A 27824-nucleotide genomic window follows, 5' to 3' on the forward strand; every position below is an offset into this window, starting at 1 on the left:
GACTGCACACTGCGGTCGACAAAAAGGGCTGCACATATTGTTTTACACTTAGAATCCATGTCAGTTAAACTGTTTTTACCTTTGATTGCTAATACATACGTAGATGGGAACATATCAAGTGTAAACTAATCTCTCCGTGCAAACAATGCAAACTTCAATCTGTGCCATTGGATCAACATCCAAGGGGAGGGCGTGCAGGGGTGTGAGGGGGGATTTGCAAAATTGTGATTACTCAATCTAAGGACGGGCGGTTAACTGTAAAACTACCCAATCCCTCATGCCTCTTGGATGTTGATCCGGTTGTTCATATTAAAGTTTGCACGGTTTGCACAGAGAGATTGGTTTGCACCTGATGTATTTTGAACCGAATAGAGTACTATTGCTTGCTGTAAGCTAGCGGCTGGAATTTTTGTGTATGAACTCAGGACTTGGACTGTCAACTGTGCAAAGGCTCAATCTACCCCACTCTCCCAAACCAAACAATCCAGCACGAGTGCGTTTCTTATTTTCACACCGCGCTGGTTTTGTCTGATCCGTACGACTGAAGGCTTCACATTTCCACACCAATTACCCCGAGACGGTAGGAAACTCGCTTGCATTTTCACGCTCATATAGTCATATAGGGAAGCTCCGATCCACGCACGGCACGACTGACTTATCACTTATCCGAGCTTAACAGTCTCACAGTCATTCATACCAAGCACACGTCGCGATCACACTATCACAGCGACAGGCCCCTCGCAGCAGCAACATCCAAAAAAGGAATCCATGGACTCAGATTTTATCGGATCAGTAGTTTGGCAAGTCTGTACTAGCTAGCACTGCCGGCCGGCTAACCGAAGCACACGAACACTTTCCCGGAAGCTTCCGAGCAGGGGGCGAGCGCGCAGTGTCAAACTCTGCTAGTGTCAACCGATGCAACCATCCGATCCACACGAATTGAACCCCGCACCCACCCCTACCAGTTTCCTCACATTTTCTCGCGCCCACGCTTATTCCACACCCCCTTTAATTTTAACAAATTTCCTGAGGGCGTTGTGCAGCCCAAGTGGTCGCGTAAGCTATCCCTGGCAGCCCCAAGTACTTCGCGGAAGGAGACGGGCACCTTCCTCCTCCTCCTGCGCCCAGCAAGCCGAAGCAAGTCACCTTCCTCCCCCTCCCCGCCGAAGCTGTCGCACCTCGCAATATTCCTGCACCCCCCCCCCCCCCTAGCTTGCCCGCCCCGGCGGGTCATATAAAGCTCGCCTCCCTCCCCCACCGTTCCTCCAACCAGAACCCCGACGCACCATCTCGCAGCAAAGCTGTAGCATTCGGAGCAAAGGCTCCTTCTTTGTTCAAGCTCGTCTACACTACAGACCGGCCACAGAGTAATCAATCGTCGATGGCTGATCAGAGGAACGCGACGGTGCGGCCGCTCCTGCGCCGGGTGCTCTCGTTCCGGGAGCCGCTCCTGCTCATCCCGTACCTGCTCACCTTCCTCGGCGCCGCGGCGTCGGCGTTCGTGCGGAGCCATTCCTCGCTGCTGCACGCGCTCGCGAGGTCGCTCGTCCCGTCCAAGTGCGCGTACAGCGCCTCGCCGGTTAGCGGCGACCTGCCCGTCGCCGCCGCCGAGGCGGAAAAGGAGGAGGCGGCGGCGGAGGACGCCGCGCTGAGCAAGGAGGAGGTGGAGGCGATCATGGGCGCGATCGGCCTCGCGGCGGCCGGCCGGGGGGAGGGCCTCGCGCCCGCCATGGACCGGGACGAGGTGGCCCGGCTGTTCGACGCCGAGGAGCCGAGCTTCGCGGAGGTGCGGAGCGCCTTCGCGGTGTTCGACGGCGACCGCGACGGGTTCATCGGCGCGGCCGACCTGCAGGGCGCCCTAGCGAGGCTCGGCGTGCGGGAGGATGCCGCAGCGTGCCGCGCCATGATCGCCGCGGCCGGCGGCGGCAGGGACGGCCGGATGACCCTGTTCCAGTTCGTCAGCTTCCTCGAGAACGGCTTGTGTTGAGATCGAGCCGGAGGAACTGACTGACCATTTACTTCATTTTTTCCCCTTTCTTTTCGTCGGCTCAGCTCGTGGCAGGAGATGTGAGAGTAGTGACAGAGTGTGTGTCCTCGGAGAGACGAACGGTGTTGGTTCTTGCGTGTGTTTTTTTCCTCCTGCCATGAGATGGGGGTGGATGGACTACTGTGCAGCGATTAACGCACTAATTCCCAAGCTAAGGAAACAGCAGATCAATGGAACTAATTTGCCCCGTTGCAAAGAACTCATCATGTTGGTGATCTTGTACTACGCCTGATGATTCATTCTTGAATGCCTTCGATCACAAAACCTCCCTGAATGTCTTCGACGGTATGCAGTAGAAGTCAATCCGTGTGTTGGAACTTGGAACATGGAGCTCGCTGTTCGTAGTCTACCACGCGCGCCTAAAGTTTCCTCGAATTGGGGTCAAAATCATGAAAAATAATGTCAACATTCAAGCATTTTTTGGGCCCCTACCGAAAAAATCGCCGAGTTTGGTCTGGTCCATTTCATCAGGTCACAACTTTTGAAGTTTTGATGCTGTTTCCTTCTCCTGCCGGTGCCGGCCGGATCCAGACTCCAGACTCCAGAGGGTGCTTGGCCTGCGGCCGTCTTTCGAGGAAGCTTCCCAGGGAGACGGAGTTGGCCGCTGGCGCTGTGGAAACTTGCTGACACCGACGAGCCCGGACCGGGCCAAGCCGGAGGACGTAACGAGGTAAGGCAGGGGGGACGATCGCTACCACAGACAGCAGTACAAGCACTAGCAGTAGCAGCCCAGCACGGTGCTGGGAAGCTGACGGGAAGCATCGGTGCCGGCCGCGGATGGCTTGCAGGCGAGGTGCACACGATCTATCGCCTATCTGGACTGGAACCTCACGAGTCATGAGGGTGTTATCAATCTCTGCAGCTGTGGAGGTAACGAATGGCGCATGATAAACGACGACCCGGGGATCCATCATCCATCATCGCTGGTCTCCGTTGCGTGAATATATTCTCGCTCACCATCGATCCATCAGAAAGAAAGAGAGGATGAGTCTAGGTAGTGGCTACCTTTTCTCCCGAGATTCTGATCGTGGGAGGCATGCGCGAGATATGCAGTAATCTTCACTCCACGCGGCATAAATGAAAGCGAGTAATTTTCAATTATCGTGCGTGTGCGGCATACGATTCCTTTGCATATTGCGGCTGCGCGTTCTCGGCAACATCCTATTGTAAAAGTAGTGTTATAATTTATGAGTTTGCTCTCTTACACACCGGTCTATTAGCTCAGTTGGTTAGCGCGTCGTGCTAATAACGCGAAGGTCGCAGGTTCGAGACCTCCACGGGCCATATTTTTTTTTGCATTTTAATAAATCTTCTATCTTGGACTTCTTATGGGCCGATGTACATTCACGCTTCTTCTCTTTGGGCCTTATTTCATGTTGTAAGGGAAAAGCCGGCCCATAGGTCCAAGCTTGCCAAAAACCCTAGCAAAAGCCACACAGGGGAGGAGGAACAACTCCACCAAAGCACACGTCTCCACTCCAGCTAGTCCGGCGCAGGGTCTCCCTCTGTTCCGCCGCTGTTGTTCGACCAGGCCACCGGCGGCGGCGCGCTCATAGTATCCGGCAATGTCGGCGCAGGCGGGGACAGGGACGTACTCCCCGGCGGCTGCCGCGGGGGACAAGCGGCGGGAGAAGAGGGAGGAGCTGCGGCGCCACCTCGCCGAGGATGCCAACTGGCCCCGCGCCGACGGACGCTCCTTCCACGACTGCCGGCCAGCGTGTAACTCCCCTCTCCCCAGCCTCGGCTGTATTTTTGCTCCCGTGTAGTGGCCACCTCGTTAGAATGCTTGTGCTAAAGGATTGTGCCCTCGGTCTGCTCTCGCCAAACCCGTACATATGGTGTTCGACGTTATGCGTGAGGAGTGGGGGCATGTCTGATGCCACGCGGATATGCCATTCATCCGGTTTTAACCCTTTTTTTTGTTAATCTGTTGTCAAATGGTTGGATTCCATGCCTCTTCAAGTTCGCTGCACTGAGTCATTTATCCTAATGTAGTTTCCTGCGCCTGCCTCTGCAATTCTGCATCAATCTTGATATGAAATTATGAATGAAGCTGTGTTCTATGGGGTTTAAATTAGTCAGTTTGATTTGCGCGTAGGATACATTTATGATTTAAAATGTGTCTTGCAGTTATGCAAACAGGGCCAACTACGGCTGCATCAGGGTCTGCTTATGCGGAATTTGGGAAGACGAAGGTCATTGTATCAGTGTAAGTGTAACATCATGTAATGCCACCTACTACTCAGTTGTTTTATGTTTTGGATATCATGATGTGAAGTTGCATTTCATTACTTCAATATTCTGTACAGCAATATAGCCTTGTGTTTCATTACTTATATATTTGTTACTACAAGTGTGGAATTTGTCTTGTTGAAGATTTATAATGGTGTCTTTGGAGCTAAATATTAGCAAGTTAGAGCCAACCGAAGTAGGCATGCAGGTTAATAAGCACCAGCTAACGGTTCCTTGTCAGTTGGATCTATGTACCTGTGTTTCTTGTCATTGAAGTGCCGAGTCATGATTTAGTTGTATGCTACTTATGCTCTATAATCACTAATGGTATTTAGCTATACGATTAACTATTGCTCACTTAAGAAATTTCTTGGGCTCTAGTAGGTGCTTCTTATAGCACTGTAATGTTTGAGTTTCCTATCTTGTTTATGAACTTGACAACGTGTTAGATCCTGTACTTATTTTGAACCTGTGTTATTGATTGATTGTTCATCTTTGTTTAATGATACCTCTGCAGGTTTGGGCCAAGAGAAAGTAAGAAAGCAATGCTGTACAGTGATGTCGGTAGGCTCAATTGCAACGTGAGCTATACAACATTTGCCACTCCAGTGCGTGGACAGGTACACTGTTTACTTACCTCTTGTTTCTCTTTTTGGATCATCTGCTGGAAGCTATTTTTGGACTTGATAGCATTCATCTTATTCCCAGGGAGCAGACAACAAAGAGTACTCATCAATGCTTCATAAAGCTTTGGAAGGCGCAGTAATGCTACACACTTTTCCAAAGACCACTGTTGATGTTTTTGCCTTGGTTCTTGAGTCTGGTGGCAGTATGATACTATCCTAGCCTTTGCTTTTGGTGATATTTATAGTACAGTAGACCTTGTATTTTGTTAAGGAAATGCTCATTTTAGTTCAGTGATTTATTTAAAAACGTTGAAATTCTGTTCAGCACTAAGAAGTAGTAACATCTTTCTAAGATTCTAGAGTCTCTCATATTGTTGAGCTTATGAGATAGAGTCAGCGCTTAGTTGTAACTAATAACTACCAGTTTGAACATGCCATTTATACCTAGTATTTACTTGCTCTGCAGAACTGAGTGTGCTTATTTGTGCTTTTAGTTGATAAGGCAGTAACATACTTATTTGCTAGTGTAAAATAATGATTCACCATATTTTCACCTGAAGTGAACAATTTTACAGTATGACCATGACAGCATGCTAATGTGCATCTCATCTTAACTGTATTATTTCAGTGGAAACCTTTCTTATGTGACTTAATTTTTCTGTGTTAGTTTGTTTGCTAACAAAGATCTGAACTATGTTGGACCTTACTAGCAGTTGTTTCATTTCAGGTGATCTACCCATCATTATATCATGTGCTAGTCTTGCACTGGCAGATGCTGGAATCATGATGTATGACCTTGTTACATCTGTATCCGTGGTATGGCTCCATGTTGTCTCTGTTCTATCATACTTGACCATCAGTTAAACTTGAGGATGATCATATTTACTTCCTTGCGCCAGTCTTGTTTTGGAAAGAACATCATCATCGATCCAACCTCAGATGAGGAAGCATGGCAAGATGGAAGCCTCGTGGTAGCTTTCATGCCAGCCCGCAAGGAGATCACCCAACTCACACTCACTGGAGAGTGGAGTGATGGCAAAATCACCAATGTATGCCCCACTAGCATAGGTAGTATATAAGCCGTCACGATTCCTAACATTTTGTTATGTTCATCAACAGGCGGTAGAGCTCTGCATGGATGCTTGCAGTAAGCTTGGTGACATACTGCGCGACCGCTTGAAGGATACTGCCACTTTGACAAGCGAATGACATTGTTGAGGCAACACTTGCACCAACATCCTTAGCTGTACAAAAAAATTGTAGGCAAGGGAGGTTGATAGTCCAGATGCTTGAGTGAGCATACATGGTTATGGTGATTGGCTGATTATTTCCATCATGGCAAAAGAGTGAACTTTCAAACCGGGAAGAAGTTGCAGGGCGGTGTTATCATGTAATGTACTCCTGACCTCTATCGAACCTTTTGGTTTTCATGAATCGCCTGCATTTTTCCTCTGTACTGTAATACTGTTGCTCTCCCGTATCCTGGATTCTCAAGATCCTGTTTTGGGCTAGAGTACAAAACCTCTTTTTTTTCCCCATGCGGTTTTAGTCTGTTTTGGATATGGCAACATCACATGACTTGCTATGTAATTTATACAATTGCATATAAAATCCCTGCATTTTAAGCGGAGCAATAAAGAAAATATTGCACAGAACAAAGCGGGTAGGCATAGTTCGCGGCTCTATCTGTAAAACCGATTCTCCAAACGGTAAGATTATCACAGAATCTTGTTTCTCAAAAAAGCAATGTGCAGATAAGTGGAAACAAACATACGCGGTAGCAGGTCGTCCGGCTAAACAGTAGGCTGGCTTCCCAGCCTCTTACTTTACACTGACAGTGGGCCACACATTCCTAGCGCCACAAAAATATCTCGATTCTGACAAATATCCGAACAGCGCAAACCGTTCCCCCATCTTCCCGTTCAGTATAAAAAGCCTCCTTACTCTCCCCATCCTCCCGTGCCATCGACCTTCACCTCCAACGCTCCAAGCCCCGGAACCTTATCTCCATCCAAATCCTCATCCCGTCCCAATCCCGAGCGAGCGTCATGGCCTCCGCGCTCTTCTCCGCCTCCCTCTCAACCTGCTTCCTCGCCCTATCCTCCCCGAAGCCCGCCGCAACCGCCTCCGCCTTCCTCCCCTTCAGGCTGCCGCTGCGCGCTGTGTCGGCGCCGGGGAGGCGGGTGTTCGAGCCCGTGGCCGTCGCGGTGTCGTCGGAGTACGAGACCGAGGGCGCGGAGCAGGAGGAGGGAGCCGAGGAGTTCTCCGAGGACCTCAAGCTGTTCGTCGGAAACCTGCCGTTCAGCGTCGACAGCGCGCAGCTCGCCGGGCTCTTTGAGCAGGCCGGCTCCGTCGAGATGGTCGAGGTATATACGAGTTTGTTTACCTCTCCATATGGTCAGTTTGCTAAAATTAGAATAATTTTAAATTAATTTTTTTTAAATAATTCTGCTTCAGTCAACCTCAGGGTTGCCGTAGATTTCCTAAAAAAAAAAACTCTGCTCAGTGTTCTATGGCCACTGGAATTGAACTGGAGCACTGCACAACTTGACCGAATTCAGTCCCGGTTAATGTTACGCGTTGTTAAAATATTTGAACCAATGTCCTTGTGGTAAATTATGACCACAAATCGACACAAACATTACAAATTGTCAAGTCCAACAGAGCTGCATGCAGTGAGCGAACCTTCTGTGTTTCATTATTCTAAGAATTCGTAACTGTTTTCCAGGTTGTATATGATAGAATGACTGGACGAAGCCGTGGATTTGGATTCGTGACAATGTCCACAGCTGATGAAGCTGGAGCCGCTGTTGAGCAATTCAATGGTTATGTGAGTATACTTCCATGTTTTAGTTTACCTTTCCTTTGGTATGCTTCTAGAGCAGATGAGCTACCTAATTGAAGAGAAATGATATTAACACTGAAAAGTAGTGTAGACATTGTAATAATAAAATGCCGATGTTTTGTGCTGATTATTAAGACTTTCATATGTTTGGTTTGCACTGAAGCTTGCATTGCTAAAAAGCTTGAAATATGAATTAACTGAACATTTTAGTACTCCCTCCGTTCCAAATTGTAGGTTGTATTGGCAAATCTAGATACATAGTTTTGTTGTGTAGCTAAATATTGCGCATGTATATGTGCATAGCAAAAAATATGCATTTACAAAAGTCAAAACGATCTATAATTTTGAATTGAAGGAGTACGTCGTAGCTTTGTGCTAGCTGTTTGCAACTGAATTTTGCTTCTACTGAATGCATAGTGCATCACATTGCTCATTGAACTGCTGAGTCCTGACTAATTAGCCTTGCCTCTTAAATAGACATTTCAAGGAAGACCACTGAGGGTGAACTCCGGGCCACCACCGCCTAGAGATGACTCTGCACCAAGAGCACCAAGAGGCGGTGGTGGCGGTGGAAGCTTTGCAGATTCAGCAAACAAGGTCTATGTGGGGAATCTCGCATGGGGTGTCGACAACTCGACGCTTGAGAACCTGTTCAATGAGCAAGGGCAGGTGGTTGATGCTAAGGTCATCTACGATAGGGAGAGCGGCAGGTCAAGGGGATTTGGTTTTGTCACCTATCGTACCATGGAGGAGGTCAACAATGCCATATCAAACCTCGATGGCATCGTAAGTTCTACATCGCCTTTATTTTTTGTGTATCTTGTGTACATTGTTATTTCACCTAGAAGATGTGCTAACTGAGTGTTGTATTGTAATGCAGGACTTGGATGGCAGACAGATCCGAGTCACAGTTGCGGAATCAAAGCCGAGACGCCAATTTTGAAATTTCATGATGGTGATTTAGAGCTTAATAGTGTGTTTCGCCAAGTGTTAGTTCCTAGCTTCTATTCTTGCCACCATATTACAAGTAAAATGAAGATTCGGTTGATGGGGGCTGGAAGTGAAATTGTTGTATACGGGGAGAATTTCCCATACTGCAATGAACACAAACGCTCTTATGCTCATTGCGCTTTCAAAGAGTAGAAATATTTGTCCCCGCATGCGTACATATCACCGGTCAAGAACATATATGAGCTATGATCTAACATTTTTTCTGAATGTTCGTGATGGCATGTATCATGTATGATCCTTCTTTCTTTTCAAAAAAAAAAAAGTATGATCCTTCTGGAAAATAAATTCAGCTACTTTTTTCAGCTGATCCACGGAACTGACAATTCAGATCTCCCTTCCATCTTCTATTCGGAAATTTATCTTAGTTAGTGCACTTTTTTTGACAGCTATAATGCCGAAAAAACCCTTAATATCATAGATAATGGCATAATGTAACTCTAAATAATTTGTGAGAAAAAATGGAGTTGTCAAAGATTGAGATGAGGGAACTGTGACATTCATGATTGCTTTCAACATGAGGGTCGTCTGCTCTTGCTCAATCCTGGAGCTGCTCACTGTGAGCTTTTCACTCTTATCATGCTCAACACACGCTTCAATGCTTGCGTATAACAATTTCCCCATTTCGTGCTGTAGTAAGGTGTTATTTTTCTTCGAGTAAAATGCACCACAGGTTCCCAAATTTATCCTGAAGTTTCACCTGGATTCCTAAACTCTCAGATCATCCATCTGAGTCCCTAAACCGCGTTAAATGGTTCATCCGAGGTCCCCAAACACGCCACGCCGACCGTAGTGCCACACGGGCAAACATTTGGAAAAAAACCCCTACATAGTCCTATCTTCTTTGATTTGCTCTTTCCTCCCTCCCTCTCCGATCTCTCTCTCTCTCTCCTAGCTCGAGCTGAGCCGAGCTCACTCTGCCGGTCATGCTGCACAGGCCGTCATCTTGGACACCATCGCACTGTATTCCTGGTCCCCCATGGCCTCAGCCGCTGCTTCTTGGTCCTCTTTCCGGCGCATGCTCCTACCCCGCCACATCCCCGTTGGGGATATGGAACCCAAGTGTAACGTCCCGCCTCTCCGGAGCCGAGTCTGCTTACATCTAGCATCTTATTTAGGATATAGAATGCCCTCACAGACCAACAAAGTCTTTTTTTGCACACTTTGTCCTTACTCGTGGGCGCCGGGAAGACTTTTCGGTCGGTCACCCATCTCCAAATTTCTCCAGGACAAGCACGCTTAATCTTAAAGTTCTTTAAAGACTGGCTTCTGAAAAATAAGTTGCAACTTGTTGGTATAAATATCCTATTAATCTTATTAAGCCTTAGATCGGAATGTCACACAGACGTCACATGATTCAAGCTGCCAGATCCGGCCTCGCCAGGTGGACACTCGTCGTTGGGTTGCTAAGTTCGACCCTCGGGGAGGCCGATGGCATAGAGCTCCTATGGGTACACAGGCGGCGTGCAGGGCAACGGCTTCCTGTGCTGGCGTGCGGATGTGGTTCTGGACAGCACAGGGAGAAATCCCAGCCCGGCTTCTTGCCGGCCGACAATGGTGCCGCTTGTTGTGGCACTTTTCTGGTTGGAGGCTTCGTCATGCGTTATGCTACCTGTAGGTCTGTGGATGTTGGGTGATATGGGAAACCGTTTGATAGAACTTTTGTCCGGAATACGCTGGCGTTGCCATCGGTGACACTTTTTGGTGCCACTCCCTTCCTAGAGGCGATGTCGATATCTCCTCTCTCCCATGCCAGATGGAGATTTTCTAGGACAGTAGTGTGCTCCGCCGCGCCTAGTTCGAAATGTGAAAAAGGGGGAAAATCTGCCTCACTTATCCTCTTCGTCCTCCCCTCTCTCTCCGCCGTCGAACTGGGCATAGCATGGGGCACAGCGTGCCCCGCCTCCTCGCTCGGCCCGGGCACCGCCGCCCTGCTCGCCTTCTCCCGGCGACCCTCCGCTGTGCCCCGCCTCGTCGCCCGGGCGCCGCCACCCCGCTCGCCCTCTCCTTCTCTCCTCGCGAACCTCCGCCATGCCCCACCTCCTCGCCCGGGTGAGGCCGCCGCCGTCCCTCCGTCCCGCCCTGCCTCCTTGCCCGGGTGAGGCCGCCGCCGCCCCTTCGCGATGCCCCGCCTCCTCGCCCGGGCGGCGGCGCCGCCGTCCCAGACGCCACTGCCGACGGCTGGATCCACCACCTCCACGCCGGGATCCACCAGGGCAGAGGCCGGCGGCGACCGGGATGGAGTGGGAGGGGGAAGGGGGCAGGGTCTCGGCGGACAACGGCGCCGGAGGGCGGAGCAGGCCAAATCTGCCGCCGGGACGCCGGTGGTCGGAGGCGGAGCAGACGGCGGGGGTCAAGAGGTGGGGAGCCCGAGAGGCGCGTGGTGGCCGACCGGCGGCGGGGAGGAGGGCGGGCAGAGGGCGGCGGCAGGGCACGCTAGGTTTATGGGAGGGGCGAGGGAGGCAGGGGAGGGGAGGCTGCGCCGGGTGGGGGCGGGGGCGAATAGGGATGTGGTGAGGGTGGTGCTGGGGTGTTTCACAAAAAAAAACGTGGACGACGGGTTTGGATAAAAAAACTTAAGGGTCTATTTGCAAAAGAATCGAGGAACGGCGCGGATCAACCTCATGCGATGGATCGGACGGCCTGCGTCGGGCTATCTCTCAGGGGGCACGTGGCGTCTCAGGAAGGCTCGAGTGCTGCTATGCGAAGGCGTTGCAACATTAAAACGGAACGGAGAAGAGTTGTCTTTTAGTTTTCGTTCTTGGTTTTATAGGATTCTTTGTTATATCTGTGAAGCTCTTGATTTGAGATTCAAGGTCTAAGAACTCTTGCAATTTTTTTACGTAATCATTCACTTGTGAATGATCAAAACAGGAATTTTTTTCATAATAATAAAAAAAAGCAAAATTAGTGGTTTTTCATGAAAAAAAAAACGGATAGGGAGAGAAGAAGATATAGCATTCGTAACAGCAACGAACAACCAGACACCACTGTACTGAAAATCACGCGAAATACGCAATATTAATTTATTATCCACGGTTCATCAAAAGAAAAAATATTCAGTAAATATCGGTCCCCTGCCGCGTCTGCTGTGTTTTGCTCCACCAGCCAAATCGCGACCGTTCAAAGTGCACAGGTACGACATTCTCTCTTTTGAACGGCGCAGGATCGAATGGCGTATGGTTATAAAATATCTTCAAATTAAGCGCCTCCTAAATAGCTTAATTAACATTGATAAAAAAGCTTAATTAACCAAAGCAAACCCCCTTCCCCCAAAGGCAGGCAAACCCTGATACCTTCGCCTTTTCCGCCCGCGCTGCGTCGCCGTTTGCGTCGATGGCGATGGAGATTCCGGCGGAGGTGCGCCGCTACTGGCTGCCGATCCTACTCTTCACCGCTGGTTTCCTCTTCCAGCTTCTCGTCCTGCCCCGCCACTTCCCGCGCACCCACTACGACGGTGAGAGCCTTCTCGTCCCCGTCCCCGCGCTTCCAGCTCTCTGATTCGAGCCCCTGTGTGGCCATGTTCTGAGATTATGTTTTGTTGGGTTTACTGGATGACTGGGCAGTGTGATTTGCAGTGCTGGGAATCGAGAGGTTTGCGCCGGTGGAGCGGGTCGTCGAGGCCTACGAGCGGCTATCCAAGGAGTGGTGAGTGTGATTGATCTGACTTAGCTGATATTTTCTGATTTAGTTGATTCAGCGGCGTGCTTTGTTCTGTGGAGTTCGTAGTGGAAATACCAATCGCAAGTCGTAACGGGGTAATCTGGTGCTGTGTACCAGTTTGGTGGCTGCACTTGTTTGCGTGACTTCGTGAGTAGATTTTTTTTTTGTTTGATTTGCTTTTGCGTACACAGAAGTGTTTGTTTGGACATGTCCAGTGCTTTATTGAATCCCCAGTTTTAAGCTAGTGCGGAAACGTTATTCGTTTCTAGTCCAGTGCTAGTAAGAAGCTTCTTGTTTGATGGCGGACTAGTAAGACACTGGAGTGTGGATGAATTCGCTTGTCTCTTGCTTATCTATAGCTGCAAATAGATAATAAGTTCAGGTGGAATGTGGACACGTAGGCGTTCTGAAAGTTAGAAATGTGCCTTTTCACATTTTTAGTGTTTGCTGTTGTTCTTTTGGATATCTTCTTTACAGAAACTGAGTGAACTTTTTGTTGATGTAAACTCAGGCTAACTGAAACGAATCACCAGCCAACTGTTGATATTATAAAGGTGAGATCAAAGTCCAGAGCTCAGTCTACTAAACTTGGTACTAGTTGGTAATGTTTGCATAGATTATTGTGATCATTTTGTAAGAAGAGCCTCTATGTCCTATGCACGGAAGACAACTTTCCATGTTGTATGGAAGCAGGTTCCATAGCAGATTCACCATTCATGTTTCTATATATGGTATTTCATAGTACACTTTAGCAGGCTCACCATTCATGTTTCTATATATGGTATTACATACTATACTGGGAACTGTTCAGCACTTTTTTCCTTTTTCCAAAAAAATGCTTTGTGTTGGCTTGTTATTCCAATAACATGGGCTTTCACAATTCTTTGATGGTCTGCACAGATCCGTTATGCATACGAGCTGTTGACAAATCCAATTTTAAAGAGGGATTATGATCTTTTTGGACTGGATGAGCATATGGTGATCTCTCTGCCTCCCTCTATGTTTATGTGCACATCTATCGTTTGGGAGTTTCTGCACTTTTTATCACTCCTGTTCAGTGTTTTAAAGGCGTCGCCTAGGTGTCCAGGCATGCCCAGCTCGCCTTTTGGGTGGCCTTGTCGCCTTTAGAACACTGCTCCTGTTTTCCTTACCTGTCTAACCCTGAGTTGTTCCTTTTTATCTGGTAGGATGTCCTTGAGAGAGTCAAAGAGCAATATCAAAAGGAACACTTTCTGAAAATAGATCTCCCATTGTTAAAAGACTCTGCAGTTAGTAAGTTACGCTCATCTAATCTCTTATAAATTGTGCTGATATGTTTACTTGTTTTTGTTGCACTTGACATAAACAATATCCATTCCTTAGGTTTGACTGATGATGCCTTCAATGTACTCACACATGAGTCATTCATGTCTGCTATTGCTGAAGAATACCCACTAATAATAATGGTTAGTTAAAAGGCCTTGGTGCTTTCCTTTATGCTATCCCTGTAAGCTACTAAGGTTGGCATGTTGTACTTACACTACTTATATGCACAATTTTTTATGCCTGCTGATTCGTGCTCTGTTTTCCAGGTATATTCAAAGGGTAGTCCTCGGTGTGCTCAATTTATTGAGTACTGGAAGCAAATTAGTATGTTTCTTCATTCTGACTTGCCTGCTATTTTGTTTGTTGCCTGCTTTGGCAGAAAAGCCAACAAATTTAGACACATAGTGAAAAAAAAAATACAACCTATTAAAGGATGAAATATTTGGGCTTAGATTCTATTTTTTTGTTGCTTCACTGAAAGTCTTACATGAAAGTATTTACTGCCAATGAGTTAAGTTCCATCGGCTTTAACAGCTAATTCTATTGAAGGATGAATGAAAGTTGGAATTTAGGCAAATTCTTTTATGCCAATTGGCATGCCGTATGTAGAGAAAGTCATATTCTAATTAATCAAATTTGTCTGCTGAAGTATTTGGATAATTGAACTTTGGCCACTTCACGCATTCTACTTTGGATTTATTATTTAAGATTGAGAATATTCTCTGGGTAAACAAATTTTAAATTTTTTTGCCATTTTGTCTGCGGGGTACTTTTATGGATCTTTTGGCAGTTGAGTCAATAGTATTTTCTGTTCATTCAGAAATAATTTGGTGTTTGCCAACATAACTACTGCCAAACATCGTGAATTTAAAATTCCCAAGAATTCTCCTATTCCTTCCCCTTATGACAATATTTGATTCCATGGTTCAGGCGCTCGATTAGATGGTATCGCGAAAACTGCTATGGTAGAAGTTGGTGATTCACAACTGGCTGGTCATTTCGCCGAAAAAGGGTTCTCCAAACAACCATTTTTCCGTAATGGTATGTCGATGCAACCGGCCCTGTTAGTCATAATGATATGAACTTTTAAGTTAGTTTAGGTTTTGCAGGTGGCATCACTTACCAAGTTACCATTTTAAAAATCTTGACTTGCTATTTGAAACATTGCTTACATAGACTTTGTCAAACTGAGTTGATCAAATTACATCAGTGACTTTTGTTTCAAAAAAAAAAAAATTACATCAGTGACGGAAGTGAATTACTAACTTTTAATTTGGAGAAATTCCACCCTTTAAATTTTGTTGTGAAAAGGTCTTCCTGTTGTTATAATTCATTCACTCCATGCTCATTCTATACATTCAGGTGTACCAGCAATTGTTGCATACCCTGCAAACTGCAGAAGTCCATCCTGTTACATGAGGTGACTATTTTGGCCAGACTATCACTTACATGATTATATTAGTTTATGACTTCTATTCCTGTTATCAGCATTCTCATGACGAGATTTTATGCTGCGCCTTCTCCCATTTGTGCTGAAGGCATGGCATATTTGGTATGGGGTCTAAAAAACCTTGTTTCATATGCCTAGGTACCTAGGTGGGCTCTTTGTGGAGTCTGTTGTTGACTGGGTTGCAACATCAGTTATAGGGTTGCCTCGGATCTTGTACTATTCAAAGGAGGCATTGGTGAGACTATTGACTAGCTCTATTTCTTGTTTATTTTATTCTATATTATGTGGCTCCTCTAAGATTCAAAATTCAAAAGCAAATTGGAGGCCTGATGGGTATAGAATCTATCGTCCGAGTTAGTAACTAAGACCATATAGCACAATTGAATGATGGGTACAGATCTGCACCCGTAGTTCCTTTTTAGACGCAGATTCTAGTTTGATTAGCTAAGAATTCATCACTTCTTAGTTAAGACACAGTCAGGACTAGTTTCCTTCCTCACTTATTTGGGAAGCTTACCTTATTACATCATGACTCAATTTTCACAATCCTAATGTATAGCTGATATAACTGTAAAGGTATAACCAATCAACGCACACCTCTATGCGTTCTTGCTGTTTTGCAGATTGCTGCCTAGTTCATTGTTATTATTTGACAACGCAGTTAGGTTTGATTGGCTTTACCTGAGAGGAATTATGGTTCTAATGCAGACCCTTTTTTTTTCCAGGGGCCCCAATTCATTGGGAAGAGCGGCCATCATAAGGTAGACTAGCTTTTGCTGTATCTTTTGTTTTATGGAATTAGTTGCAGTCTTTTCTATGCTAACCTGGAGCATATGCGTATGCTTTAATTCTGAGTGAAGAAAGTTACCTTTCATGATGTGTCTGTTGGAACTTGGAAGGGATGACATTGAGAAATGCAATGAACCTGTAGCACCTTTACCTTTTGGCCACTCGCAACTGCTCAGGCCATCTACATGCATTATGTAGGTCAAAGTTATCTTTTTCTCAAGTACTGGAGAACGTGCTGCTCCATTCCTTCGACAAGCTGCTCAAGAGTATTCGAGCTATACATCATTTGCATTTGTCCTATGGAGAGAAGATGAGTCCCAGATTTGGTGGAACTCGTACGTGCTTTATGTACAATTTTTTGTTATCTAAATCGTGCCTTTGTATAATATATTAACAAAAGTAGCTGATTAGCAGTTTAGGATTGAATGCATACATGTTTATATGATGAGTAAATATGAAAAATACCATCAGCTGTCACAATTTACTAAAACTATTGAGAGTTAGCATTTAAGGCTCTATTAGTTGCAGATTGCACCATGAGGAGGGAGTGCACTTGTTGATGATCTATTTTCTGATCCTTTGCTCTGAAGTGCTATTTCGGCTAGGTTTATGTACCTTAACTTTAAATCTGCTTGGTTATTGGATGTAGAGAAGCTCTTAATCAGATAATTTGGGTTACAGTCTACATTTTTAATAGTGATATCGCAAATAGTGGCTACTTAGCACCCAAAAGATGTGACATTGAAATCAGTGAGCATCGAGCAATTGAGCTACTGCATTTTAGTGAAGCAAAACATTACTGTGGTTCCACTGTTAGTACATATGGTAAATCGGTCATTTAATCTTTCCATTACTATTTTCTTATCTATACCGGATCAGATTAGGGGTGGAATCGGCTCCTGCACTTGTTTTCTTGAAGGGACCAGGCACAAAGCCTGTTGTACATCATGGCAAGTTTCCTCCTTAGTCTCTTCAATTTTTACAATGAGGAGTTTAAGCTGATTGTTAATGTCTAATTCAGGAACTTTTAGCAAGTCAGAGTTCACAGAGATGATGGAGGAGCACAAACACCATGGTAATTGTTTAACAGTTTGTGAACCAATTGTACACTGAATTATCAAGCTGCATAATATCGTTGAGAATACAGCTATCTTTACCTGAAACAAAACATGTTTTTAATACTGCACTCTCTCCTTTATTGTTCTTATTAGAGCTGCGCCAGCTAAGAAGTGACACATCTTTGGAACTGGGTTGTGATGCTAGAGGCCATTCACGTGCTGGCAATGATGCAGCAATTTGGTATTGTGTAATTGTCGCTGGTCGTCCTGGTGTAGAATTAAGTAAAAAAAGACAAGTAAGCTTCAAGTGGTCTATTATTTGGATAATCTATTTTATTTGTGTACTAGTTTGCTGAGTATATTGGTTCTACAATTTGAAACCAGATTTTGCATAAGGCCCAAGATCAACTGATAGGTGATGTTGACAGAAGTGCTATTGGGAATGTGGCTAATTCAGTAGAGATGTCAAGTGCTGCTACTGCCTTGAAAGATGAACGGTTAACCTTTGTTTGGTTAGATGGAGAAGTGCAGAAGGTATCCTTTCAACTGCATATTGGATAATGATCCTGGAAGATGTGTTTCCTACCAAATGAAATGCTCTAGATATATTAAGGTTGTCGTTAAATCCCATGTATGCCATGGCCTGAGTAGCGGAAACACATCAGATCCTGGCTTCAGCAAATGGCTGATGCCATTGTCAGCAATCAAATAACCGCTTTGAAAATAGGAGTGTCTGTTCTTCGATTGCTCTTCTTTGTAAATTTCCATAACAATATATTTTTTTGCAGCAAATTTGTGCCTTCTACCTTGCCACTGATTATAATGGAGCCTGTGGTCCTAGCGACTTTGGAGATGACAATGATAAACCTGAAATTTTCATTGTTCGATTCCAAAGAAATGCAACATATGAGGCACTGAAAGCTGAGAAAAGGAACAATCTTGTGGAGGCTCTCCAGGGACAACAGGCTGATGCCTCCCAGCTTGTGGCAAGGTACAAGGGCCCAGATGAAATTCAAGAGGTGTGAATTTAATGGTTTCTGCTTTCTAGTGTTCTACGTTCCTTTCGATAATTAGGTTAAGTTAGGTAACTCAACACTAAAAAAAATCAGATGCATTGCTAACTCCATGCCTTTTAACTATTATTGCAGATAAACAGGTGGATCTCTCAGATTATCAAAGATGGAGATTCTAGAGAAATTCCTTACTTTGTAAGTCTCTTGGAGGTTACAAGACTAAATTTTGTAACTTGAAATCTGCCAGTTGTTGCACTCAATCTTTGTCTTGTTGAATTGATTATTTTAGGAAAAAGTCTAAATTACTCCCCTCAACTACAGCTAAAGTCTGAATAACCCCCTAAACTATCGTTTGGTTCATTTTACCCCCCAAACTATACCATTTGGTTCAAATTACCCCTAATGTAATTTGTCTTTTTCATTTCTCCATGCATAGGTGGAGTTTTAAGTTAAAATTTTACAACATAATAGTATACACCATAAGACATGTTAGAATAATAAATCATATTTTTTTTATCATTATCTTGATAGGTTAGGATATTTAATAATAAATTAATCATTGGAGTTCAAAATTATATGAAAACTAATGGGGAAAAATTATAAAACTTTTTTCTAAATATGCATTGTGATGTCCACTACTACCCTACAAAATTTGAAATTAAAAGTCAACTTGTGTATGGAGAAACCAAAAAGATTTACTCCCCCCTATTCTTAATGTTGTCCATTCCATTAATGATTTTGGATTAGATTGCCTGTTCAGTTAGCGTGTCTCCTTAACTGATAAGGGTAAAATTATATGTGAAATTTCCATGTCTTTAAAGAAAAATACCAAAGGATGCCTTTGATGACAGCATTGTTTGTTCGATGCAACGTGCGTCTAATCATTGTTGTATTAGGAACACCCCTTTTCTCTACCCAAGCACCTAGATTATCCTATATCAGCTGTTGGCATTAGCAGTAAAAGTTCACCAGGCTTTAACCAACTTTATATGGTAGAATATAGAGGTTTCTGCGATTGAGTTACATTGCAAAGAGAGTTACCATATCCCCCCTATTCTTAATTATTTCGATGCCCTTTTATGTGTGCAGACTTCAAAGGTGCCAGATCTTGTACCTGAGGAAACAAGCAAGGAATGGCTAAGGAGTACCAAAAGTATCCGCTCTGCAGGGAAAAGTCTAAGAGAGAAAATTGGCTTCCATTTCCAAGATTACCTAACTGATCCAAGGACTGGTTCAACTTTGCTTATGTGCGGTTGTATTTCTTTTGGAATAATATGGTTCAGGAACAACAAATCAACTCAGAGTACTCAACGGGTAAGGCATGCTTGATGCTTGATTAACAAGTTAATGACAGCCCTTGCATTTTTTATGGATTTAAACAAATTTAGAGTTTTCCACATGCTCTATTTTCGTAGTTGTTGATCAGTCAGCTGCACTCTACATATGTGCAAATTTTCTAAGCTGCAAATGCCATATTCCATCTCAAACAATCCAAACAAATCCAATCTATTCATTACATTTGCCATGTGATTCACTTTTCATTTGTTTCCACAAAACAGTCACTCTGTTAGTGTTTGATCTGATGGGTTTTTTTTTTGCATTCCATAAAACATACTATCCCCCCCCCCCCCCCCAGCAAATCAGAGCAAACTGTTTTTTACTCTTCAGAAAGTATGTTTCCGTGTCGCTGTCGGGTTTTCAGGAGTCTCTGACTGATATAGTGTGTGGTTTACAGGAAAAAGCTCCGAAAGACAAGACCAAGAGGCCTCGTCCAAAGCTTAGCACGTCGCTCTTTGGTCAGCCTGAATCTATCGCTGATGTTGAACCAAAAGATGCACGTCAGTGGGAGATGTCGGACTCAGATTCAGACTAATGACTTGATCCTTACATTCGGACTCGATCTACTTCAACTTTACTAAACTCTGTATAGTTGCGTGGTAGGCGCTAGCCCTAGTTTAGGCTAATGCCGGCAGAGTACTCAGTTGGATCACTGAAGTACTCAGTTGCCATCTACCTGATGTTTCAGCTGCCGTGTGACTTCAGGGACACATTTTTTTGTGACGTGTTAACTTTCTATATTGTTTCGTGTGACTGACAAGCCTGGTATTGGTCACACGAGTAGCATATTAATTTATTGTTTCGCGTCCATTCTGTGACTGACAAGCCTCATTATGGAGTAAACCGTACACTGTTCTGCGGGCTGTTTCAGCCAACCAACAGTATTTTTCTCTCACATCAAATCAGCACCAGCCAAATCAGCAGTAATTTTCTCTCACAACAAACTAGCATCAGCCGCAGCCAGCAGAACAGAGTGGTAGTATTATGTTTAGTTTGACAAGAACATACCTTGTCTCCATATAGTGTAAATGTTGCATACCCTAAACAAGGCACAAGCAGATTCCATGTGCTTGGTGTGAAAACCAAAATTTAGCTAACATCGAGAATTTCGGCATTTGTTTGCATGCCTCTTCTTTTAAGATGTACCCCCGCATTTGTTGCCAATCCTTACAATTTGGATGTCTTAAAGTTGGAAACGTAGATTTTGGGCCCTTCAAATTTCGGCAAAGGATTCATATGAAATACAATGATGAAATTAAAGAAGTATAAAGCGTTATGGTGACACTGCTTTGGCGTCTCGGTGTGTCTAAGATTGTCGAGCTAAATTTTAGCTATTTTGGCCATTGATTTGCCGCAAAAGCTTGATTAAATTAAGTGCTCATATTTTCAAAATTATTTTATAAACAAATAATTTTATTTATTTTGATGACTTTAATCTTAAATCTTCTGGTGGGGTTCCTTAAATATATTCATAAGATAAGTGGTGTGTGTATACATCTATCTATGAATATACATATGTATGCGTATATGGAAATCCATCTAATTTACCAAATTTGGGATTGACCAACTTTAAGTCTCGTTTGAATCCAATTACTAATAGGTGAAAGTGCTAAACTTTAACATTAGCCTATCCAAATAGGAGTCTAATAGAGTGGACTAAACTTTAGCTAAAATTTAAAATTTAGCGTATACTAGTACTTATGCACTCAACTATAGCTCAAATTGACGTAAAGATCACCAAAATGCAATTGCAAGCTACTGTAACCTTAAGCGCTGACGGTCTTTCCTCGCAAAAAAAAAACCGCTCTGACAGTCTGACGTCAACCTCGAGGAACCTTCAACTTCAACTAGTCGTGCTCTCACGGGCTGGGCACCCAGGTCCACCCAGCACATCACCTGCCCCTCCCCCCAAGCCAAACGCGAGTACCTCGCCCGTGATCTCCCCGATCTCCGGCGATGGCCGCGCGGCGGCCCGGATCCCCCGCCTCCAGGTGGCTGCGCCCATCCGCGCTGCTTCTCCTTGTCGCCTTCGCTCTCCTCTCGGCCCCAAGGCCGGCGCGCGCCCTCCTGTTCGACCTCGAGTCCGGCCACACCAAGTGCATCTCCGACGAGATCAAGATCAACTCCATGGCCGTCGGCAAGTACCACGTCGTCGGGCCCGACCCCAACTTCCCCGACGCCCAGCTCCCCGAATCGCATCGCATCTCCCTCAGGGTAAGCGAGCAGTGCCATGCGCCCCTCCTGTGGTCTGTGATACGGAAGCCATGGCCGTGCTTGTGGGTAACTGGGGCTCTTTGCTTCGATTGATGGTGGCGCAGGTGACGTCGCCGTACGGGAACAGCATGCACTACGCGGAGAACGTGCAGTCAGGGCACTTCGCCTTCACGGCGACGGAGGCCGGCGACTACCTAGCCTGCTTCTGGGCGCCCGACCACAAGCCGCCGGTCACCGTCGGCTTCGAGTTTGACTGGAGGAGCGGCGTCTCGGCCAAGGACTGGCCCAGCGTTGCCAAGAAGGGCAAGGTCGATGTGAGTATTTTGTTTCTCCCTCCAGATTCTTACCTTCGTTTTGCTCAATTCGCTACCAATCTGGTCAAGCTCTAGTGCTGGTTAGTGATTCAGTTTGTCGAATTAATCAAATAGATCATGGGTTTAATTTGTTCGTGATAACAGAAATTATAGTATTGCTCTGTAGATTTGGGTGCTTGAGTGTGGAATAAGCTGTGGGTTTGTGGGATTAGTATTAGATAGGAGTAATTTACTAATTTGTGCATGCTGATAGTTTGTTGATCAATTCTGAGTCGTGTTGATGTTTGAGACAAGTTTGATTTCTTTGCATAAAGTTCTAGAGAAGAGTCCTAGAGGACATATGTTATAAATCTAGGGTGTCATGAACAGAGGCTAAACATGTTAATGTTCATTGTAAGTGTATTTTTTAACTTGAGGATGGAAGAAAATAAGACTTATGCTTTCTGACTTTAAATTAGTCTCTAAAAAACTAGATAGTTTTAGCATATTTGATTATTACCTCATAAACATATTATTGGATTTGAAGATTAAACTGTTAGTGCTATCTAGGAATTGAAAACTTACTGATCTTGCTAATAATTGTGTGTCAAATAGTCTTTGCTCCTCAGATTCGCTATTAGCTGTGGTGAAACTTCTTATAGGATCTCATAATGAGTTCTTCAGATTGACATGTTTGTCTTGTTTTGTGAGGATGTCCCACTTATATATGCACATAGTAGTGCTTTTTCGCATGTTGTTTCTTATAGCTGGTACCTCAGTTCATGCATGTGATGTTGCTTGTATGCTGCAGATGATGGAATTGGAGCTGAAGAAGCTGGAGGAAACCATAAAAAATATACATGAAGAAATGTTCTATCTCCGTGAAAGGTAGTATATAGTACATAGTATCAACTATGACTGGCAGCACTGAAAATAAAATTGTCAAAGTATTTTTTTTAATTCTTATATCACATTGTGGCCATGTCATCCAGGGAGGAGGAAATGCAGGACCTGAACAGGCGAACAAACTCGAGGATGGCTTGGCTTGGGTTCCTCTCACTCGGCATCTGCTTATCAGTGGCAGGCTTGCAGCTGTGGCACCTGAAGACTTTCTTCGAGAGAAAGAAGCTGCTGTAGTTCCCCCAATTATTCACGATAGCACACAGCACTAGAGCGGACAGGTGTAACTTTTTGTGTGTGAACGGTTAATCCATGTTACAGAAGCGTGAACCCCATGCAGGAAACGGTGTTTGTCATACTTGAGAATTGTGCTTCAATGTGATTTAGTCTGTCCAGTTGAAATTAAAAAAAATGTTGTAAGAAAAATCTCAAATGCCTTCAGGTCTATAATTCATGCTGTAATTTCGGGGCACCATTTTCGTTCTTTGCCTGATAGACTTGCTGTGATCGTTAAGCTGTCCTTATGTGATCGTTAAGCTGTCCTTACCTTATGAACCAACACGCCCCCATGTAATGGCTGGTTAGTGGTTATAGTATGCATGGCTATCAGGTTAGCAACGGGAGCCTGGCTCCTGATGTCAAGGATAGCTAGAGGAGAGCGCCTTCGTGTTCGACCATGACTCCCACCTGCAGACGGTCGGGTGCCGCCTCGTCCGACAGTGCATCGAATTGGTTATCGTTCGTGATCTGACAACTATCATATGCGAGAGTTACTAAGGTGAGACTGCGGCGTCGCAAGATCCGTTCATCCAAGGAACTGCATCAAAAAACAGCTTCTCCAAGGCATAAACTCAGATCAAACAACAAAACTTCCTAATCAAACAATCTCTCTTTATAACTATAGCTGAGAAGCAGAGTGAAAACCTAACGATAAAAGAAGCGATGCGGTTACAAACAAAGTTTCTGTTTTCTTTACCAGAAATAGCATCAAAGTAAAACAGCAAGAAAGTTTCACCGTCTCAGTGGAGCTTTCTTGAGGCACCTAATTTTGTACATTCATCAATGTCAGATCTCCCAAGAAAACCCATTCAGAATACCACCTTTAGTAATGAATATATATGCACTGCTACTGGAACAAATGCCAGTGGTTCTCGTGTGAAAAATGCTCCTTGAGCTTCTCAAGCCTCTTGAGGATCTCCAAGAAAGATGGTCTCAGACTGATATCCCCAGACCAACATAGCTCAACCAAACTGCAAAAAAAGAGGGTTAAAATACAAAATAGCAGGAAACTAGCCACATTAACGTGACAGTTGTAGAGTGACAAAGGTTGTTTGGCTTGTACATACTCCTTCAGTTCATTAGTATGTCCTTTACGGAAAGCTGGGCGATGCCCTTCTGCAACATACTTAGCAGCCTCATAAGGTTCGTAGTTGGAGAAAGGTGGATCGCCTTCCAGCATCTATAATCATACAGAATAATCGGTCATTCAAAAGTACCTAACTCACAAACTGAGCGGGGACCCGTTAGTACAAGGGCCTCCACAGCTCTAGCAAAAAGGGTCCAAAGGATCTAAGTGCCCCGTGGGTCCACCCCTGTTTTAGCCTAACAAGTTACCTCATATAGTATCATGGCAAAAGAGAAGATATCAACTTTCTTGTCATATTTCCGGTGCTTGAAAACTTCAGGGGCCATGTAGCGGTCTATTTTTGTATGAAAATCAGAACAGTTCAATATCAGTTAATAGCACTAATTCAAGAGAAGAGATTAAATGTTGTGTGGTAGCTCCTGAAGCTTACAGCTTCCCGTTTCTCCAGTCATCTTGTATACATCACTGGCATGCTGAGCTTTGATGATCTTGCTAAGACCAAAATCTCCAACTTTCAAATGGTTGGCAGCAGAATTCACCAGAAGAATGTTTCTAGAAATTGACATATTATTAAGATAGAATGGACCAAAACTATCTCATGTTATGAAAACCAAGCAATCCGACAGACCTTGGTTTTAAGTCTCGGTGAATCACAACATTAGGCTCATTATGAAGATATGCCATTCCTCTGCAAAACAGAAAATCAATGAAGACAGTAACACATTATCACAGCTAAGACTTACTGGGAACTAAATTACTACATGGAATGAGTGACAGTAGTATGCGATGCAGTGAGGTCAGAAATACAGGCAGACGGTACATGAAGGCTCAAGGATATGGTGTTTGTGGAATAGCTAAGCACATGAGGTTGAAGTACCTTGCAATGTCTAGTGCAAAATTAATAGCAGCAAGTGGGCTGAGTGCACCTTTCTCCTTCAGATATTGATGAAGATCACCCTGAAAAATGCATTTAACTAAACATGAGCAGGTTCCAAATAGTCTACTAAAAATAATAGTTGAACCATGAAACAAAATACATACTCCTCGTAGAAACTCGGTAACTAGCATTAGAGGCTTGGTTTCTGTGACTGCTCCAAGGAACTGGACTATATTTGGATGTCTCAGCTTTATTAGCAAGTTGACTTCATGCTTAAAATCTTGGCTGCAGATCAAGCAGAAAAATTCTAAGAGAACTGTATAAAAAAACATACACAAACATGTGTCTTATAACTAGAACATCTACAGTCCACACCTTCGACCAAAATTGGTTAAAACACAATTCATAAAAAATCCATGTAGACAAATCAGCTATACTGAAGCAGGTTAACAGTTATTCTGACAGTTTACTTACATCACCAGCCTGTCATCAGATAGGGATGGAAGAATGCGCTTGACAGCAATAGGTGTTCCTCGCCAATTTGCTTTCAGAATTTCACCGAAAGAGCCCTGTGGTAGGTAGAAGGTTCAAGATAACCCAAATACAAAAAAAACAATACAAGTAAACTACGATAATGCTTTATCAAATAATTTTGTTGAGTAAGAGACAGTTGAAGACTTGAAACCTTTCCGATCACAACTGCTTTTGCGAAGTCCAATTCAAGTGGGTTAATCTCCCAATCAGCCTTGTTTGTTAGAGGTGGTGGAATTGTCTTGGGTTCAAAATGACTTCCAGTTTTCCCCTACAGGAAAATAAAGGACAAATACAAAGGAGATGAGAAAGATCGCATGATCCATCAGCCTAGCAAAATCAGATTTATATCACAATGACCAGTTTTAAAAACTCTTAGTACAGTAGAACATTTTATTCCAGCTACAAAGAGTATGGTTAATTTAGTTGTGAGCAAAAGGTCAAGCAAAACTATCAATTAAACAGAACAAACAAACACATATGATCCCTATACGTGAATGTTACTGCTTACAATGGCGACACAATTGTTGTACATTCTGCCGTGTCTAAAATTGATAGCCATGTGTGAATCAGGAAGCTATCCAAGTTCTAAATAATGCATGGTTTACATCACCTAACATTTTACCAACCCACAAAAAGACACCTTTAATTCCGTGCATCCTGGATACAAATTCAGAAACATTATACCGATAACAGCTGCAGAGCAATATACAGGGAACTCACCCACTAAATCCATACCATACAGTGACAGGTGGAATCGGAATACCTGGTGTTCAAGTTACAGATTTAGTAATCTCGAGCTAGCGATTAAATCTATACAACCCTAAAACTTTGCAATGCGATGACCAAGGCAACCTGTTAAATCAAACCGATGTTAACGACCACATACATATGTCAATCCACCATGCTCCTTGAGCAGCTCAATCATGGTCTGCCTCTTTGCACCCTCTGCATCAGCTAGTGGCTGTAAATTTTAAAAAAAATAGTTAGCACCATTAGCAAAGGTCCTCAATGTCCCATCGTAATTTAGAGTCGGGACAAAGTCAAACTATATTTACATCACTGCAGCACAAATACAACCAATTAGCAATCAGAAACCTAAAAGTTCCACTTTACACTAGCGTTTCACACCAATTTTACATCAAAGCTAGTACTAACAGCAAACCAAATGAGCAAGTGCGACACGTTGAGCAAAGCTGCAATTAAATGTCATAAGATGCTTAACAACCAAATCAACGGATCGTTGCAGCAATGACGAATTGACAACCAACCATAGCACTAGGCCCCAGAAATTCGCGGCTCAAGCTATAAAACGGTCAAATGCAGCAAGGTCCTAATAGTAAGCAAAACTGATTTTCCAAATCCAACGAAGAAGATGACAAGAGTACCACCACCCAATCGAATGAAATGCTCCTGAGCGAAAACTGGTGGCTGCCGCAAATCGTGTTCCTCCCAAATCGTCAATTCATGGGAGGTCAATAAATTCGTATCCGAACAACGAACATAAGCCACTAAGATCTCAAAGCCGTACCCGAAAATCCGAACCATTCCAACACGCAACGAACAGAGTCCGATCGCAGCACACGACCCAAATCGAGGCCGCAACATCGGAACCACGCCAGAAGAAGACGCAAATCGCGAGCCCCCCCCCCCCCCCCCCAAAAAAAACGCTGAGACAACGAACGAGAGAGAGAAGGGCAGGGAGACAGCAGGAGAGGAGGATCACCGTGTTCTGCCAGCGGTCCTGCGCGTTGACGTCGGCGCCGTTGGCGATGAGGCACTCGGCGACGTCGTGCCAGCCATGGAGCGCGGCGACGTGGAGCGGCGTGCGGCTGTCGTAGTCGCGGGCGTTGACGAGCGCGGCGTCCTCCTCGAGCAGCTTGCGCACGGCGCCGACGTCGTTCTGGTGCGTGTGCCAGAGGATGAGCGAGGTGCGCGCGACGAGGCCCTTGTCGTCGAACCTCCGCCGCGCGGCCCCGCCCCCGCTCCCGCCCCCCGACGACCCCGCGCCGCTGCTGCCCCCGCCGGACCCTCCTCCCCCCGCCGCAGCCTCCTCCGCCCCGCTCATCTCTCTCTCTCCCGCCCGCCCCTCGGGGTTGTCGCGTCGCGTGGTCCGAACCGAATGAATCTGAGCGGAAGAGGGTTTTCTCTCTCCGCCTTCCCGACTGCCCGTTCGCGTGCGTGTCGTGTCGCTTCCTTTGCGGAAATCCTACTATTCCGGTGCGGGGATTTTAATTCGCACGAGATCTGATCTGGATCGAACGCTGCG

At 44.8% G+C, this 27824-nt stretch overlaps 6 protein-coding genes across 8 annotated transcripts; 5 read left to right on the plus strand and 1 right to left on the minus strand.

Moving 5' to 3' along the window:
* Window positions 1-1234: 1234 nt before the first annotated feature.
* LOC120694585 (probable calcium-binding protein CML46) lies at window positions 1235-2250 on the plus strand. The gene has a single exon (XM_039977759.1). The coding sequence runs from the start codon at window positions 1382-1384 to the stop codon at window positions 1985-1987; it is 606 nt and encodes a 201-aa protein (XP_039833693.1). The 5' UTR covers window positions 1235-1381; the 3' UTR covers window positions 1988-2250.
* A 1242-nt stretch (window positions 2251-3492) lies between these two features.
* LOC120694584 (exosome complex component RRP41-like) lies at window positions 3493-6443 on the plus strand. Its single transcript, XM_039977758.1, has 7 exons — window positions 3493-3766; window positions 4178-4256; window positions 4797-4899; window positions 4988-5108; window positions 5633-5721; window positions 5805-5954; window positions 6025-6443. Exons 1-7 carry the CDS (start codon window positions 3613-3615, stop codon window positions 6112-6114), a joined length of 786 nt encoding a protein of 261 aa, XP_039833692.1. The 5' UTR covers window positions 3493-3612; the 3' UTR covers window positions 6115-6443.
* Window positions 6444-6854: 411 nt separating this feature from the next.
* On the plus strand, window positions 6855-8969 carry LOC120694583 (RNA-binding protein CP29B, chloroplastic-like). The gene is made up of 4 exons (XM_039977757.1): window positions 6855-7271; window positions 7634-7735; window positions 8228-8536; window positions 8631-8969. The coding sequence occupies exons 1-4, from the start codon at window positions 6954-6956 to the stop codon at window positions 8691-8693; spliced, it is 792 nt and encodes a 263-aa protein (XP_039833691.1). The 5' UTR covers window positions 6855-6953; the 3' UTR covers window positions 8694-8969.
* Window positions 8970-12013: 3044 nt separating this feature from the next.
* On the plus strand, window positions 12014-20230 carry LOC120694586 (dnaJ homolog subfamily C member 16-like). Of its 2 annotated transcripts, none has more exons than XM_039977760.1 (20): window positions 12014-12215; window positions 12337-12406; window positions 12933-12975; window positions 13322-13399; window positions 13609-13693; window positions 13784-13866; window positions 13993-14050; window positions 14657-14767; window positions 15089-15146; window positions 15315-15411; window positions 15902-15937; window positions 16164-16300; window positions 16845-16915; window positions 16987-17040; window positions 17177-17319; window positions 17408-17557; window positions 17812-18042; window positions 18172-18231; window positions 19126-19350; window positions 19772-20230. In XM_039977760.1, the coding sequence occupies exons 1-20, from the start codon at window positions 12095-12097 to the stop codon at window positions 19907-19909; spliced, it is 2049 nt and encodes a 682-aa protein (XP_039833694.1). In that variant the 5' UTR covers window positions 12014-12094; the 3' UTR covers window positions 19910-20230. The 2 variants fall into 2 exon arrangements, with proteins under 2 accessions (XP_039833694.1, XP_039833695.1); XM_039977761.1 differs by having other exon boundaries at window positions 12050-12215; window positions 12325-12406; window positions 19772-20193.
* A 998-nt stretch (window positions 20231-21228) lies between these two features.
* On the plus strand, window positions 21229-23256 carry LOC120694588 (transmembrane emp24 domain-containing protein p24delta9-like). Its single transcript, XM_039977764.1, has 4 exons — window positions 21229-21588; window positions 21693-21902; window positions 22693-22769; window positions 22874-23256. The coding sequence occupies exons 1-4, from the start codon at window positions 21331-21333 to the stop codon at window positions 23016-23018; spliced, it is 690 nt and encodes a 229-aa protein (XP_039833698.1). The 5' UTR covers window positions 21229-21330; the 3' UTR covers window positions 23019-23256.
* A 395-nt stretch (window positions 23257-23651) lies between these two features.
* On the minus strand, window positions 23652-27676 carry LOC120694587 (integrin-linked protein kinase 1-like). Of its 2 annotated transcripts, XM_039977763.1 has the most exons (11): window positions 27282-27675; window positions 26445-26519; window positions 25710-25826; window positions 25499-25593; window positions 25189-25309; window positions 25025-25104; window positions 24776-24835; window positions 24578-24699; window positions 24396-24481; window positions 24128-24240; window positions 23652-24031 (listed from the first exon to the last, which is right to left on the minus strand). In XM_039977763.1, the coding sequence occupies exons 1-11, from the start codon at window positions 27621-27623 to the stop codon at window positions 23908-23910; spliced, it is 1335 nt and encodes a 444-aa protein (XP_039833697.1). In that variant the 5' UTR covers window positions 27624-27675; the 3' UTR covers window positions 23652-23907. The 2 variants fall into 2 exon arrangements, with proteins under 2 accessions (XP_039833697.1, XP_039833696.1); XM_039977762.1 differs by having other exon boundaries at window positions 25025-25309; window positions 27282-27676.
* Window positions 27677-27824: the final 148 nt, after the last annotated feature.

The sequence above is a fragment of the Panicum virgatum genome, chromosome 2K, assembly GCF_016808335.1.
Source record: "Panicum virgatum strain AP13 chromosome 2K, P.virgatum_v5, whole genome shotgun sequence".
NCBI classification, from domain to species: Eukaryota; Viridiplantae; Streptophyta; class Magnoliopsida; order Poales; family Poaceae; genus Panicum; species Panicum virgatum.

Excerpts from the sequence above, each read along its gene's own strand:
- LOC120694585 (XM_039977759.1), top strand. The coding sequence starts at position 1,382 with ATGGCTGATCAGAGGAACGCGACGGTGCGGCCGCTCCTGCGCCGGGTG.
- LOC120694584 (XM_039977758.1), top strand. The coding sequence starts at position 3,613 with ATGTCGGCGCAGGCGGGGACAGGGACGTACTCCCCGGCGGCTGCCGCG. Across the intron at positions 3,767-4,177 it reads CCACGACTGCCGGCCAGCGT|TTATGCAAACAGGGCCAACT; the intron begins GTAACTCCCCTC and ends TGTGTCTTGCAG. Across the intron at positions 4,257-4,796 it reads ACGAAGGTCATTGTATCAGT|GTTTGGGCCAAGAGAAAGTA; the intron begins GTAAGTGTAACA and ends ATACCTCTGCAG.
- LOC120694583 (XM_039977757.1), top strand. The coding sequence starts at position 6,954 with ATGGCCTCCGCGCTCTTCTCCGCCTCCCTCTCAACCTGCTTCCTCGCC. Across the intron at positions 7,272-7,633 it reads GCTCCGTCGAGATGGTCGAG|GTTGTATATGATAGAATGAC; the intron begins GTATATACGAGT and ends ACTGTTTTCCAG. Across the intron at positions 8,537-8,630 it reads TATCAAACCTCGATGGCATC|GACTTGGATGGCAGACAGAT; the intron begins GTAAGTTCTACA and ends ATTGTAATGCAG.
- LOC120694586 (XM_039977760.1), top strand. The coding sequence starts at position 12,095 with ATGGCGATGGAGATTCCGGCGGAGGTGCGCCGCTACTGGCTGCCGATC. Across the intron at positions 14,768-15,088 it reads ACAACCATTTTTCCGTAATG|GTGTACCAGCAATTGTTGCA; the intron begins GTATGTCGATGC and ends CTATACATTCAG. Across the intron at positions 19,351-19,771 it reads CAACTCAGAGTACTCAACGG|GAAAAAGCTCCGAAAGACAA; the intron begins GTAAGGCATGCT and ends TGTGGTTTACAG.
- LOC120694588 (XM_039977764.1), top strand. The coding sequence starts at position 21,331 with ATGGCCGCGCGGCGGCCCGGATCCCCCGCCTCCAGGTGGCTGCGCCCA. Across the intron at positions 21,903-22,692 it reads CCAAGAAGGGCAAGGTCGAT|ATGATGGAATTGGAGCTGAA; the intron begins GTGAGTATTTTG and ends TGTATGCTGCAG. Across the intron at positions 22,770-22,873 it reads ATGTTCTATCTCCGTGAAAG|GGAGGAGGAAATGCAGGACC; the intron begins GTAGTATATAGT and ends CATGTCATCCAG.
- LOC120694587 (XM_039977762.1), bottom strand. The coding sequence starts at position 27,623 with ATGAGCGGGGCGGAGGAGGCTGCGGCGGGGGGAGGAGGGTCCGGCGGG. Across the intron at positions 25,594-25,709 it reads AAGCAGTTGTGATCGGAAAG|GGCTCTTTCGGTGAAATTCT; the intron begins GTTTCAAGTCTT and ends TACCTACCACAG. Across the intron at positions 24,700-24,775 it reads CACCGAGACTTAAAACCAAG|AAACATTCTTCTGGTGAATT; the intron begins GTCTGTCGGATT and ends GTCAATTTCTAG.